The following is a 15,315-nucleotide window of genomic DNA, read 5'->3' on the forward strand; positions in this document are numbered from 1 at the left end:
ACCACTCCTGCATACAGATATCATGTATCATTTCATTATTTCAACTACATCCAACAAATGCATTCACATTGTCATGGTCGGGCGCACCTACGCCAGGCGCCAAAGGACGTGTGACGTGCGTCGTGACCAGAAACGCGCGGAGCGCGCGGGCTAGGACGCAAAGGGCGCCCCCTCGGTTGGGGCCTGAGAGTCCCCCTCGGTTGGGGCTGAGAGTATCTTAGGTGATAAATAAATTAGATATATTTCTATTATTAGTTCCTAAATTAGTGGAGCTTGTTGCTCCTTTCGGTTGGTCCAAAGGCTATATATTCTGTACCTACTACCGCATGGAGGTTAAGAAAGAATTATCAATCTAATCTTCCCCCCTACCCTTCAACTAAGCCTGCGGCCAGGTTATCCTTGCCAGAGAAGACGACGGACCGAGGCTACGAGTTACGTAGCCGAGGGCCTAACACCCTTGACAACCTGGTATCTAGATCCAGGTGATCCTCTTCGTCCTCTTCCACCTCAACCCCAGCCACAACCAGCCCCCCACCATCCCCCACCGAAGCCCTAAACCCCACCTCCGCTTCCTCGACGACCTCTTCGCCTTCCGCCATGGGTGATGTTGATCAGCTCCAGGCTCTCACTGAAGCCGTCAAGGCGCTGCAAGCCACGGTGGAGGCCAACGCCAAGGCCATTGCCTCTCTCACGTCGGAACGTACGTGGTCTTTAGGATCCAAGGCGCCGGCCGACGAACATCACAATGATCGGCCACCAAAGTTCCAGAAGATGGATTTCCCGAAGTATGATGGTACGAAGGACCCCCTCATCTTCATCAATCGGTGTGAATCATATTTCCATCAACAGAGAATCATGGAGGAGGAAAAAATGTGGATGGCTTCCTATAACCTTGACGATGAGGCGCAACTCTGGTATATGTAGGTGCAGACGGACGAGGGCACGCCGTCGTGGCGCTGTTTCACGGACTCCTCAATCTGCGTTTTGGACCACCCATCCGGTCCGCTCCACTCTTCGAGCTCGCTGATTGTCGCCGCACTAGGTCGGTGGCGGACTACCAGGCGCTGCTCCCGCGCGCCGGTCACCTAGACGAAGCCCAGTGTGTCCAGCTGTTCACGGGCGGCCTTCTTCCACCGCTCAGCTTGGACATCTAAGTCCACAACCCGTAGTCCCTCGCGGCGGCCATGAGTTTAGCCCGGCAGCTCGAGCTGTGGGAGCAATACGTGGCCGCCCCAGCCGAGGCTCTAGTACGCGGTCTGCTACCTGCGCCGCCACCACGCCTGGCCCTCCCTACACCTCCGGCTACCAAGGCGGACGCCCTTGGTGCAGCCATCGCTGATCGGCCGGCCGCCAAGCGCCTATCCAAGTAGGAGCAGGAGGAACGCTGCCGCCTCGGCCTCTGCTTCAACTGCAACGAGCGCTACATGCGTGGCCATAACCGCGTCTGTAAGCGGATATTCTTCATCGGCGGCGTCGACCTCGCGGGCACCGACGAGGCTGGGGATGACGAGACGCCGGAGACTGAGACCCCAGTCTTCTCCTTGCATGCCGTGGCTGGGGTGCCCCTAGGCCACACGATACAACTCAAGGTGCTCCTGGCCGCCAGCTCCTTTGTCGCCCTCGTCGACATGGGCTCCACCCATAGCTTCATCGGGGAGGAGGCTGCGCGGCGCATCGGGCTGCCCATCGAGCCGTGCCCCCATATGATGGCGACCGTGGCGAACGGTGAGCGTGTCTCGTGCCCCGGCGTGATCCGCCAGGCCCCTGTGCTCATCGACGGCTCGGAGTACTTCGTCGACCTCTTCGTGATGCCCTTGGCCAGATATGACGTGGTTCTGGGCACTCACTGGATGGCCACATAGGGCCCATCGTCTGGGACCTCGCGGCATAGGCCATGGCCTTCCAGTAGGACGACCGCATGATCCGCTGGCACGGCGTGGCTCCACCGTCTGCTCCAAGCCTCCACACCGCCATGACAGACGACTCGCTCCTCGACGGGTTGTTGAGCTCCTTCGACAACGTCTTCGCCGAACCACGGGGGCTTCCACCTGTGCACGCTCGGGACCACCACATCATCCTCAAGCCCGACGTCACGCCAGTGGTAGTGCGTTCGTACCGGTACCCTGTGGCGCACAAAGTCGAACTAGAGAGGCAGTGTGCGGCAATGATCGAGCAGGGCATCGTCCGCCGCAGTGACTCCGTGTTCTCCTCCCTCGTGCTCCTCGTCAAGAAGCCAGATGCGACATGGAGGTTCTGCATCGACTACCGCGCCTTGAATGCCCTCACGGTGAAGGATGCCTATCCTATACCGGTGGTCGACGAGCTCCACGGTGCCCGCTTCTTCACCAAACTGGACCTGCGTTCAGGGTACCACTAGGTTCACATGAGGCCGGCAGATATCCATAAGACGGCGTTCCGCACTCATGACAGACTCTACGAGTTCTTGGTCATGTTGTTTGGTCTCTGTAACACCCCGGCCATGTTCCAGGCTCTGATGAATGATGTGCTTTGGCCATACCTTCGCCGCTTTGTTATTGTTTTCTTTGATGACATACTAATCTACAGCAAGTCCTGGGCTGAGCATCTTCGGCACCTTCGCGTCGTCCTCACCGAACTGCATCGCCATCGCCTCTTCATCAAGCGCCAAGTGCGCTTTCGCCGTCAACTCCGTCTCCTACCTCGGCCACGTCATATCAGAGGCAGGCGTCGCCATGGACCCGGCCAAGGTCCAAGCTGTTCGTGAGTGGCCGGTTCCTCGTTCGGCGCATGCTGTATGCGGTTTTCTTGGGCTGGCGGGCTACTACCGCAAATTCATCCACAACTACAGCTCCGTCACGGCACCTCTTACCGCTCTCCTCAAGAAGGACGGCTTCTCTTGGGGCGAGCAGGCTGCGGCGGCTTTCGAGGCTCTCAAGACCGCAGTCACCACGACGCCTATCCTCGCCATGCCAGACATCACCAAGGTGTTTGTGGTGGAGTGCGACGCTTCGTCCCACGGCTTCGGGGCAGTGCTCGTACAGGAGGGGCACCCAGTGGCGTTCTTTAGCCGCCTAGTAGCCCCTCGTCACCACGCTCTCGCTGCATATGAGCACGAACTTATTGGCTTGGTCCAGGTGGTACGTCACTGGAGGCCATACTTATGGGGTCCTCGCTTCACCGTCGAAACTGACCACTATAGCCCGAAGTATTTGCTCGATCAGCGCTTGGCCACCATCCCACAACATCATTAGGTGGGGAAGCTATTGGGCTTTGATTTTCAGGTGGAGTACAAGCCGGGCGCAGCGAACGCCATCGCGGACGCACTGTCCCGCTGCGACACGGCTAACGGGGCGCTGCTCACCCTCTCGGCCCCGTGTTTCGACTTCCTCGACCGACTCCGTCAAGCACAAGCCACCGACCCTGCTCTTGTGGCTCTACGTGATGACATCGCCACCGGCTCTCGTGGACTGCCATGGGCCACAGTGGACGACATTGTCCAGTTTGCTGGGCGCCTGTTGTTGGGTATTTTAAACGCAAACAGAAAAATCCGCAAGCGCACGGATACCGATGTAGCTTTCACCCGGGAGTATTCCAGAGTATCGATTTTCCACAGGGAACGTGAGTGTACTAATTAAGATCCAAGATCGCCCAAGGATAACTATATAATTATTTTTGGTGGGAAGAGAGGAAGTTTCCTGAGAGTTCTCTAGTTGATCTAAGAATCAAGAATTACTTCAAGATTATCTATATCGGGACATCAGAGCACTAACCACGGAAAGAGATGAGAAGGGGGCTAGGAAGGTCTGACTACGGTCCTACAAACACCGATCCGAACATGGTGGAATACGTCGACCGTTAGGGCTGTCACTACCCTAGGGCTACCACAACAATCCGCAGGATTGGGTGCAATTCCAAGTAATTGCAAGACTAAACACCACGTCTAATCTATTAATTACTACTCTAGCGTTATAAAGACTAGAGCACTTGATGCAAGCGGGAATCCAATAAGTAACTTGAATGTAAATAAATGTAATTAAAGAACTCAGGAATTATGAATTGAAGAACCTGGAGAACGATGAAGAACGAACTAGATGCTGCAAAAGTATAATGTTGAGGAAGATCCGACAGATCCGGCTCCTCCTCCGCTCTCCTCTTCTCTCTCCCTATTTTCTAGATTACAACTAGAACTAACTAGAACTAGAACTAGAGGAACTAGAACTAGAACTAGATGAACTAGAACTAGATCTAGATGAACTAGAGGTATCCTCTCTACTTGGATGAAGAATTGAAACCCTAGCTTTGATTCTGTAGAAGAGGTATGCCTCCAGGGGCTGGTGGGGGTCTGCTTATATAGTCCAGGAAGAGTAGCCCCCAAGAAATCTAGGAAGAGTAGCCCCCAAGAAATCTAGGAAGAGTAGCTCCCAAGGAATTTCCACGTTATTCTCCATCATCCGATCAAACCGACCTTCATCGTGTGATTTTCCTCGATCCTTAGAGTCGGTGGGGCATAATCCCCGAGACTCGTGCTGATTGGCCAGCAGAGCAGGGCGGGCGCCCAGGGGGGTAGGGCGGGCGCCCTGCCTCCGGGCCCGCTCGGCCTCCCGTTCGTTCCCGTGGCTTCTGGAGTCTTCTAGATGATAGAAAATTGCGCGGCACGTTAATATCTCTATGTAATCCCGACGTGTGGGCCTTTCTTCCGTATTTCCTGATAACCCCCTGCAGAAATAGACAAACACCAAAACTCATGGAATTCTGTCAGATAAAACCCTAAGTCTGGGTGTTGGTTGCATTTGGATCCTTTTCCATGATTAATTGATGGTTAAATATGAGCATTAAGGACCGTCAACAAGCTCCCCCAAGCTTAACCTTTGCTCGTCCCTGAGCAAAGCTAAAATCAACAAGAAAACAGGGGTTACTTCTATGCCTCTTACTACAGTGTTTTTAAGTTATCACTAAGGTCTTAAGTGATTGAAAAACAGAATGATCAAGTCAAGCACTATGTCTCAAGTTCTTCTGTCTTACCTTTGTTCTGGAGTTTTTTTTATAAGTCTGCAAAATAAAACCGAGGCATTTGCCTTCTTCTCGAAAGATATATATAAGTAGAGCTTTAAAAGTTTTAGCATACTTACTTTGTATTTTGCTATGTCAACGCTCGGAGTAAGGGAGAGGAATGTCATACTCCTAGATCAAGACCTTTGACCTTTTTGAAAAGTTTGTCATCTCTTACTGGCATATTGCTTATTAGAGGGACCATGGGCTATCTCTTTTTTTTTCAGTCTCTCTTTTTTTTTTCAAGTGGGCAGCAAGTACCCCTAATTCTACTGTCGGACACATGTCCATTTTTTTTCACTCAGGTGGGTATCTTTGTACCCCTAATTCTACTTCGGACACTTGTCCATTTTTACCTCTCGTCTCACTTTTTTTTTTGAATCAAATTTTTGCATAGTCCCATGCCTCTAACACAATAATACTTCGGAAGAGTGAATCTTTTATATTTTTAAAACAAAAAGATCTTGATCTTGGGAGCATGATAATTCTCTCAACCAAAACTACAAGAATTAACAATGGCTTGAACAAAGCAAGTGCCCATAGTTTTAATATTTATATCTTATAAGACTCTAGGTATTATGATCTCATATATTTTTTATGAATTTTTAGATTTTCAAAAGATAAAATCTCCAGAACTCTAGCAAAACTTGGAACAAGTTAAATAGTAGCTCAGACCTTCTCATATCATGTTTGTCAATTACCTAGACTTGAATCAAACTTTTTTTTTATTTTTATTTAAAACTTAGGATTACACAAAACTATTGTATATTACTCAAAAGAAAAACTTTGTTTGGTTTCATGGTTATGTATTTTTATTTATTTATTTATTTCCGAATACTAGAAAATAAAACCAAAGGAAGAAAAGTAATACTTATCTAGATACACGTGGGGGTGCCTCGCCCAAGCTGGATTTTGACATAATTCCTTTTGATGTAGCTAGCAGGTGGCGGAGGTGTATTTGAATGTCGGCAGCACTCTGACAGTGATTAGGATGTCCTCCGTCTGCTAGTCTTCTTTGATCCTTGAATTCTGTGGAGCTCAAATAGACATCAAAGCTTTGTGGAACTAGTTAAGTGTTAGCATAAATATCTAGCCTTTATCATGTTGAGCCTCCTCAATAAATGTTACTCTCTTTAGTAGGATCATAAATCTATTTTTATATTTTCGTTTTTATAGGACGGGAATATATTTATTTTATTTTTATGCCACCACAGTGAATGTACTTATGGGTTTTATGCCATGAGCATACTCACATGGGGCTTACTATTTTTAACATTTTTATTTTCTTTTCAAGATGATATGAACCTGATTAACTAAGCAAACTATTTTAAATAATTGAAAGGGAAAAAGATAACTACCAAGTTTACCTCTTGGCAAGGCGTTCGGTGTTTTTAAATCCTCCGAACGGGACTCTCCATATTCTCAGTCGTCCTGGGATTCGCTGGATGGCGTAGTCGGTGGTTCCGGCGGCGCCTGCTCTTCATGTATAACTATCTTCTTTCTCCACGCCTGACTCGGTGCACGTCTCCTACGTAGTCCGCCCATCCATCCTTGATGATTTTCCTCCTCAGGTTGCGCTTGTGTCGTCTTCTTCTTGTCCTGACCTGCTTAGAGTTTGTCTTCTCCCATGTCAATAACCTTAAAATCATCTAGAGCTGAATGTATGTTGGTTGTAGGGATATGGTTCCATGTAGGAGGTGCTAAGTGACTGCGGCCATTATGTTGACGTTAGATCCGGTGTCGTAGAGTGTCTTCTAAAAAGAATATCCGTTGATTGTGCACTTGATGCTTGGAACACCAGGGTCGTCCTTCTTGATCAAGAAAGGTGACTTGAGTTGACGATCTTGACCTCCTTGAGCTGCAGTGACCATCTTAGCTGACTCGGTACACATTTGCTTATTCTTGTTCCTCCTGTTGGTCCTCTTCCTTAGTTCATGTCGGGATTGCTTTGAGATTTGTGTAGTCTTGTTTCTTGAAGGAAAACGTCTCCTTCCTTCCCTTTATGTAGAAACTGATCTTGGCAGCACTAGCGTAGATGACAGCTCCCGAGGTGTTCAGAAATGGCCTCCCTATGATGATGGGCGCCCTCTCATCAGTACCAGTCTCTATCACCACGAAGTCTGCTGGAGCGTATAAGGTACCAACTCGGACGTAGAGTTTCTTCAATATTCTCCTGAGCATAATGTTGACGCTGGAGCCAAAGTCGCAGAGTGCTTCTGGGAAGTCCACCATGCCGATGGAGATCGGGATGATGGGGCGTCCTGTGTTGTCTCTCTTGACCGGCAGAAGGTCAGTAATTACTTCCACAATGGGGTTACTCCAGTAGTTATGTCCTCAAGCATCTCAGGGCAGTGATTGCTTGAGTGTCCAGTATCTCCATTGTGTATGTGCTCGTAGATCTAGGTTCTTCACTTGGTGGAGTCTGGGAGTTGTAAAAGTCCTTCATATTTTGCTCGAAGTGTACCTGCTCATAGACAAGGCAGAGATCAAGTGCATGGGCCCTGTTGGTGGAAAACACCAACAGAACCAAAAGTGTATTTGTTCTTCTCTAACCTTTAGCATAGTGAGCGAGACAAAGTTGATGGATAATAAGATCATGAGTATAACATTTAAAACATTTGTCAGATCAAATCGCTCAACCTAATGGAAAGATAATCTATCTATATTTATGTTGTTTTTTTATATATATCTTCCAAAGATTGAGTGTGCAACTTTTTAGCTCATATGGTTAGGAGTGTGGGATCACAAAGGTGGAAGGACTAAACATGTTGAATCGATTGGGTTGGTTAATCTAGAGTTGTAAATCATACATGTTTGTCTCTTTTATTTATGTGAACGCCAGAAATAAGGAGAAGCTTATAAAAGTGATAGTCAAGTACCTTGAGATGTTACCTTACTTGAAAGAGTGATGGTGCAGTATCACCTTGTGGAAGCTTTCCTTTCTTAGTGGTTGTGCATCGTGTTTGTGGCACCCTCCATGGATCATCTCTTGTGAGCTATGCCTTCCTTGTGTAAATTGTTAAACTTCATGCGTCTCTCTCTTTGTCTCTAATGTGAGTTTATCTCGGGACTTCCCAGGTCGATATTGAAAGTTTTCCTACAGGGGTTAGTCCAACAAAATATCCAATATCTACTATAGCATACTATCGGCTCAAAAATCAACCTAGACACCATGTCTAATTTGATTTAGGAGGGCATTTTAACCTAAGCATCATGCTTGATTTAAAAACCCTTCGGAAGTAAGATCATCATTCCTAAACTAAGCACCATGCTTAATTAAGAGATAAATGAAACTACTCCAAACCTAAACATATACTAAAGCAAATAAAGGTAGCATGAGAGCATTTATAGAGATCTACTCAAGTGGAGATGAAGTAGTGTGATTAGTATTTAACAAATTGAGCATGTCTCAAAGGTACAGACAACCAACATATCAACATGGCAAAGAATGTTTTTATGTAAAGTACTCCCCCAAGCTTGAATTTTGTAAAATTCAAGTTTGGATGAATTTAATTCAATGTTGTATGATGATTGGTTGGACATACCTTGTGTTTGTCATTCATCCAATCTTCTTGCTCCAATCCTGGAAAGGTTAGTGACAAGAATATCCGAAGGAATAGTTTTACAATTATCCTTATATGCTCAACACAAAAGGTAATATTGCAAATAATTAAAAGCTCATGTTATGATCTGATCAATGCTTGTTTTAGGACACTAAGCTTGTCCTTGGGAAACCATCAATTTATGTCAGTGAAGTGGTTTCCCCTCCAACGCTGACCTATATCAAGATCAACTCAACGAGATCTGCAAAATTTATTATAGACATATGCATCGACAACCGCCCTTTTAAAGTTTTTATAAATAGAAAGGAAGAGGAGGTTGGAGATCTCGAATGTGGTGATGTTGAAGAGACCAATGGATTGTGAAGATGTTGCATATGAGCATGGAGTAAATGAAGTGGCTATGAAATAAATTCCATGCTCATTAATGCTTAGAGTGAAATCCATGTGGTATGGTGAAAATGATAAGGTGAGTGTGGTATAAAAGGAAAAGAAAAAGGATACACGGACGACTTGGTTCGAAACTAGCACAGCTACCGTTCCCCGGCAACGGCGCCAGAAAGCTTGTTGGGTATTTTAAACGCAAACAGAAAAATCCGCAAGCGCACGGATACCGATGTAGCTTTCACCCGGGAGTATTCCAGAGTATCGATTTTCCACAGGGAACGTGAGTGTACTAATTAAGATCCAAGATCGCCCAAGGATAACTATATAATAATTTTTGGTGGGAAGAGAGGAAGTTTCATGAGAGTTCTCTAGTTGATCTAAGAATCAAGAATTACTTCAAGATTATCTATATCGGGACATCAGAGCACTAACCACGGAAAGAGATGAGAAGGGGGCTAGGAAGGTCTGACTACGGTCCTACAAACACCGATCCGAACGTGGTGGAATACGTCGACCGTTAGGGCTGTCACTACCCTAGGGCTACCACAACAATCCGCAGGATTGGGTGCAATTCCAGGTAATTGCAAGACTAAACACCACGTCTAATCTATTAATTACTACTCTAGCGTTATAAAGACTAGAGCACTTGATGCAAGCGGGAATCCAATAAATAACTTGAATGTAAATAAATGTAATTAAAGAACTCAGGAATTATGAATTGAAGAACCTGGAGAACGATGAAGAACGAACTAGATGCTGCAAAAGTATAATGTTGAGGAAGATCCGACAGATCCGGCTCCTCCTCCGCTCTCCTCTTCTCTCTCCCTATTTTCTAGATTACAACTAGAACTAACTAGAACTAGAATTAGAGGAACTAGAACTAGAACTAGATGAACTAGAACTAGATCTAGATGAACTAGAGGTATCCTCTCTACTTGGATGAAGAATTGAAACCCTAGCTTTGATTCTGTAGAAGAGGTATGCCTCCAGGGGCTGGTGGGGGTCTGCTTATATAGTCCAGGAAGAGTAGCCCCCAAGAAATCTAGGAAGAGTAGCCCCCAAGAAATCTAGGAAGAGTAGCTCCCAAGGAATTTCCACGTTATTCTCCATCATCCGATCAAACCGACCTTCATCGTGTGATTTTCCTCGATCCTTAGAGTCGGTGGGGCATAATCCCCGAGACTCGTGCTGATTGGCCAGCAGAGCAGGGCGGGCGCCCAGGGGGGTAGGGCGGGCGCCCTGCCTCCGGGCCCGCTCGGCCTCCCGTTCGTTCCCGTGGCTTCTAGAGTCTTCTAGATGATAGAAAATTGCGCGGCACGTTAATATCTCTATGTAATCCCGACGTGTGGGCCTTTCTTCCGTATTTCCTGATAACCCCCTACAGAAATAGACAAACACCAAAACTCATGGAATTCTGTCAGATAAAACCCTAAGTCTGGGTGTTGGTTGCATTTGGATCCTTTTCCATGATTAATTGATGGTTAAATATGAGCATTAAGGACCGTCAACACCTGTACATACCACCGACATCGCCTCTGCTCTACGAGATCATGCTGGCCGTCCACGAGGAGGGGCACGAAGGCGTCCAGCGCACACTGCACCTCCTGCGATCTGACTTCCATTTTCCTAATATGAAACAGGTGGTGTAGGACCTTGTTCGCACGTGCGGGGTTTGTCAGCGGTACAAGTCGGAGCATTTACATCCAGCGGGACTCCTGCTGCCCCTACCGGTGCCTCTGGGCATGTAGACAGATGTGGCGCTCGACTTCGTGGAGGCGCTGCCCCGCGTCCATGGGAAGTCCGTGATCCTCACCAAGGTGGACAGATTCAGCAAATATTACCATTTCGTTCCACTGGCGCATCCGTACTCCATCGAGACTGTCGCCAGGTGTTCTTCACCGACATCGTCCGACTACATGGCGTTCCTCAGTCGATGGTGTCAGATCAGGACCCCGTCTTCATGTCCAACTTCTGGCATGAACTCATGCGCCTGTTGGGGACAAAGCTCCACATGACGACAACATTCCATCCTCAGTCCGACGGCCAGTTCGAGGCGGCTAACCGTGTCATCATCATGTACCTGTGGTGCCTCACTGGGGACAAACTGCGGTAGTGGCTGTGTTGGCTGCCCTAGGCGGAGTTCGTCTTCAACACCGCCTACCAGACGTCACTGTGCGACACGCCATTCCACGTGGTCTACGGCAGGGACCTGCCATCTCTCCGTTCATATGAACCCGGCGAAACCAGAGTGGCCACCGTCGCCCAAAGCATGGAGGAATGAGATGAGTTCCTAGCTGATGTTCACTATCGGCTACAGCAGGCTCAAGCCACTTAGAAGCTACACTACGACAAGGCCCATCATCACGTCTAGTACCAGGTGGGCGACTGGGTGCTCCTTTGGCTCAGGCAGCGGGCGACGTCTTCCCTTCCCCAGGCTACCACCGGCAAGCTCAAGCTACGCTTCTTCGGCCCCTACCGCATCACCGAGCTCATCAACGACGTCACCGTCCGCCTCGACTTGCCACCCCACGCCCGCATCCATGATGTCTTTCATGTTGGCCTGCTCAAGAAGTTCTAGGGGACCCCGCCAGACACTCCCCCGCCCCTGCCGTTCTAGCACCATGGGGCTGTTGCACCAGAACCTGAGCGGGTGGTACGCTCTCGCCTCGCTTGCGGCGAGCGCCAGATCCTCGTCCACTGGAAAGGGGAGTCCACAGCGTCCGCCACTTGAGAAGACCTGGAGCTGTTCCGTGCCAAGTTTCCTACATTCCAGATCGAGGATGAGCTGCTCCTCGACGGGGGAGAGATGTCATGGTCGGGCGCACCTACGCCAGGCGCTAGAGGACGCGTGACGTGCGCCGTGACCAAGAACGCGTGGAGCGCGCGGGCCAGGACGCGAAGGGCGCCCCCTCGGTTGGGGCTTGAGAGTCCCCCTCGGTTGGGGCCTGAGAGTATCTTAGGTGATAAATAAATAAGATATATTTCTATTATTAGTTCCTAAATTAGTGGAGCTTGTTGCTCCTTTCGGTTGGGCCAAAGGCCATATATTCTGTACCTGCTACCGCATGGAGGTTAAGAAAGAATTATCAATCTAATCTTCCCCCCTACCCTTCAACTAAGCCTACGACCATGTTATCCTTGCTGCAGAAGACGACGGACCGAGGCTACGAGTTACGTAGCCGAGGGCCAGCTATCCAACGGCCTGACGCCCTTGACACACATTAACAAAGCCGTGCGATGAAGACTCACCCAGAACTCCCTCTTGATCACATCGGCAAGGGGGACCTCATCTGCGTCCTTGACTTTGTAGAACTCCGGCCACTTATTGGGTGGCTTTTGGATCCCGTCTATGGTGATAAGGCTAGGGTAGTGCTTCTTAACCAGGTGGCCCAGCATGCCATTAATATGGCGTGAACTGCCCCCGTTCACAAGCTTCCAGTTGCTGCACGAGTCATTAAGAACAACTGTTAGTCCAAAGTTCAATTTTCAACATGTCATATGAATAAGTTGTGAAAACATGAATGGTTACTTACTTTGGACCCTCGGGTCGAATCACCGGACGGTGGGCTACCGCGAGCGGGGCGGAAGGGAGGCGTGTGATCCTCTTAGGCATTAGAAAAATGATATTCATGTTAGAGAGTTTATTTTGAAGCCGTGTCCAGAAACTCACCCAGAATTTTGAAGTCCTTGTCCACGGAACATGACCATAGAGGTGTGGTATAAGTGCTTTTTAATTATATAAAATTCAAACGAAGTTGGAAAATTACGAAACTTGTTGAGATGTCATATTATCACATATGGACCCATGGTAAAAATTTTAAAAAGTTTGGAGAAAGTTGCGACGTCACATGTGGTAAAACCCACACATCTCCGCATGTGTTCATATGTGATCACATGTGGAGGTGTGTGGGTTTTACCACATGTGACGTCGCAACTTTCTCCAAACTTTTTAAAATTTTTACCATGGGTCCATATGTGATAATATGACATCTCAACAAGTTTCGTAATTTTCCAACTTCGTTTGAATTTTATATAATTAAAAAGCACTTATACCACACCTGGATGGTCATGTTCCGTGGACAAGGACGTCAAAATTTTAGGTGATTTTTCTCGACATGATCTTAAAATAGACTCTCCAACATGAATATCATTTTTTGAATGGCTAAGTTTCATTATTTGATGCACCTGCTGTTCAAAGTAGGATTCTACGATGGAAAATACAATTAACATAAATTAATTAACGAAATATAGCAAAAAGGGTCACAAAATCGCGAAAGTTTTTAAGGTTCACTCTTATTGCATGTGGAGGCTATGAAAAAAGTTTGAGGAAGTTTGGAGCAAGTGACGACGTCAAATGTCCAAAACCTAAATTCAAATTTTAAAAATAAAAAATTTCATCTTTGTCGACTGCCTGACGGCCTGAAAGATGGTAAAGGGGACGGCGATGGGCGCCGTTTTGACCAGCCATCTTTTGCCACCAGCTTTTCTTTGCCACCTGCCAGGCAGTCGGCAAAGACTGTCTTTGCCGACTGCTTAGAGTGGCCGATAGCTCAGGACAATAGGGCAGTCGACAAAGAATCCTTTGCCGACTGCTTTTAGGGGCGGTCGACAAAGTGTATGTTTGCCGACTGCCCTACCTTTGGCAGGTGGCAAAGGATTCTAGCAGTCGGCAAAGTCCAGTTTTCCTGTAGTGGCGATGGCTACCATTGCACCGCTCCAACCTTACTGGCTACCTCGCCCAGGAAACCAATCAGGCGCAGCTCGCAACAGCCTGGATGGGATGGATGCGGGCAACCAAACACGCCCTAGACTATGCTGCGACACCGAGGCTAGGTTCTCTAGCCCCCACGTCTATATAGAGCATCCAAGTACAAAGTCATAAACTACTCTCTCTCCATCCTAAATTGTAAGTTACTCTAAAATTTTGGACAGGTCAAAGAATCTCAAGTTTGACTAAAATTATAGAAAAAATTACAAAGTTTTGTGACATCAAATAGATATAGTATGAAAATGTAATTAATGAAAAATCTAATGATACTTAGTTGATATCATAAATGTTATTATTTTACCATATAAATTTTGGTCAAATTTAAGATGCTTTGACTTTTTATGATTTTTAGAATAACTTATTTGAGATGGAAGGAGTACCATGCAATCACGCGTTGGAAGAAAAAAGTGAGGCTCTGTGACATGCTTTCTAGGGACCATGATCAAAAGTAACTAAAGAGATGACGGGAGCAGTGGGAGTAGCACTAGTACAAAAGTGCTCAAAGCCAGCGGTGCAACATAATTTTTGTTGATGCAAAAGCTGATCTGCAAACACAAAGGGCTAATACCCGATTCAAACGTTAAGGCATGCCAGCCGATTTGACCTTGCAATCGACAAAGGTGGTAACTCGAACACTTTGGTCCCGACAACAGCGATGCGCCCGGATGTCACGGCCAAGAGGTGCTCACGCGGAACTTGAGAACACGCCGAGTTTGACTCGACGAATTCCTAAGAACTCGTGGTAAAAGGAAAATATGACGAAGTCGTCAAAAAGTAGATGCTGGAATATGTGTAAAAACTTGTGTTTGATTGATTGATAGATGATTCATTACATTGTCCTAGGGTCTACATTTATACCCTATCCAAGGAGTTACAACCAGACACGACCAGGACTTGAATTCCAAATTAAACGGAATCCGTATACAAGACGAACTCTAATAACTAAGAAAAACATTAAACTATCCTCCACAACCGATCGATACACTGTTATGAGCCAATCGGCAACCCCTGCATCTTTCTTCATAAGCATCGGCAGACCGCTTGTTACAGCCATCGGCAACCATCGGCACTAGTCATCGGCACGAACATACCACCTCTTTTGGACTTGGTCATATTCGGTTGCTTTCCCATCGGCACCAACCTTCATCGGCAACTTCCCTGTAGACTAATCACCATTGTCTCTCCTGCCGATCTACACCCTATTAACTCCAGGTGCATATTCCAAAGATACGTGTCCAAAAACGGTGTCAACACATGCCCCCCAATTTCGGAGTATAAATCATTAATGCTCCGAAATTCTCCTTATTAATGACACCTTTCCGCAATTACTTCCCTCAATTTGGTAATTAATCACCAAATCTAAACAGCTTCGGCCCGTTTCTCCTGCAGGTTTCTCAAATTTCTCAACTTCTCGAACCAAACCTCCTCACAATGCGCTCATCGGCAATATTACCGGTAGAGAAGATTGCTGATGGACCGACCAGGCGATCTTACACAGTAAGATATCTTCAAAATTATGACCGCTTGCTGTCAAATCACCTGTGCAATCCCTTGATTATCGTGCGAACAGTT

The 15,315-nt window shown here is 47.2% G+C and overlaps 1 protein-coding gene across 1 annotated transcript; it reads left to right on the forward strand.

The window, feature by feature from the left end:
- LOC110436447 lies at nt 2,384-11,553 on the forward strand. The gene is made up of 7 exons (XM_021463546.1): nt 2,384-2,465; nt 2,566-3,116; nt 3,261-3,501; nt 10,616-10,656; nt 10,724-10,792; nt 10,864-11,084; nt 11,382-11,553. The coding sequence occupies exons 1-7, from the start codon at nt 2,384-2,386 to the stop codon at nt 11,551-11,553; spliced, it is 1,377 nt and encodes a 458-aa protein (XP_021319221.1).

The sequence above is a fragment of the Sorghum bicolor genome, chromosome 6 (assembly GCF_000003195.3).
Source record: "Sorghum bicolor cultivar BTx623 chromosome 6, Sorghum_bicolor_NCBIv3, whole genome shotgun sequence".
Taxonomy (NCBI): Eukaryota; Viridiplantae; Streptophyta; class Magnoliopsida; order Poales; family Poaceae; genus Sorghum; species Sorghum bicolor.

Excerpts from the sequence above, each read along its gene's own strand:
- LOC110436447 (XM_021463546.1), top strand. The coding sequence starts at position 2,384 with ATGAGGCCGGCAGATATCCATAAGACGGCGTTCCGCACTCATGACAGA. Across the intron at positions 2,466-2,565 it reads GGTCATGTTGTTTGGTCTCT|CAAGTCCTGGGCTGAGCATC; the intron begins GTAACACCCCGG and ends ACTAATCTACAG. Across the intron at positions 10,657-10,723 it reads ACGTGCGGGGTTTGTCAGCG|ACAGATGTGGCGCTCGACTT; the intron begins GTACAAGTCGGA and ends CTGGGCATGTAG.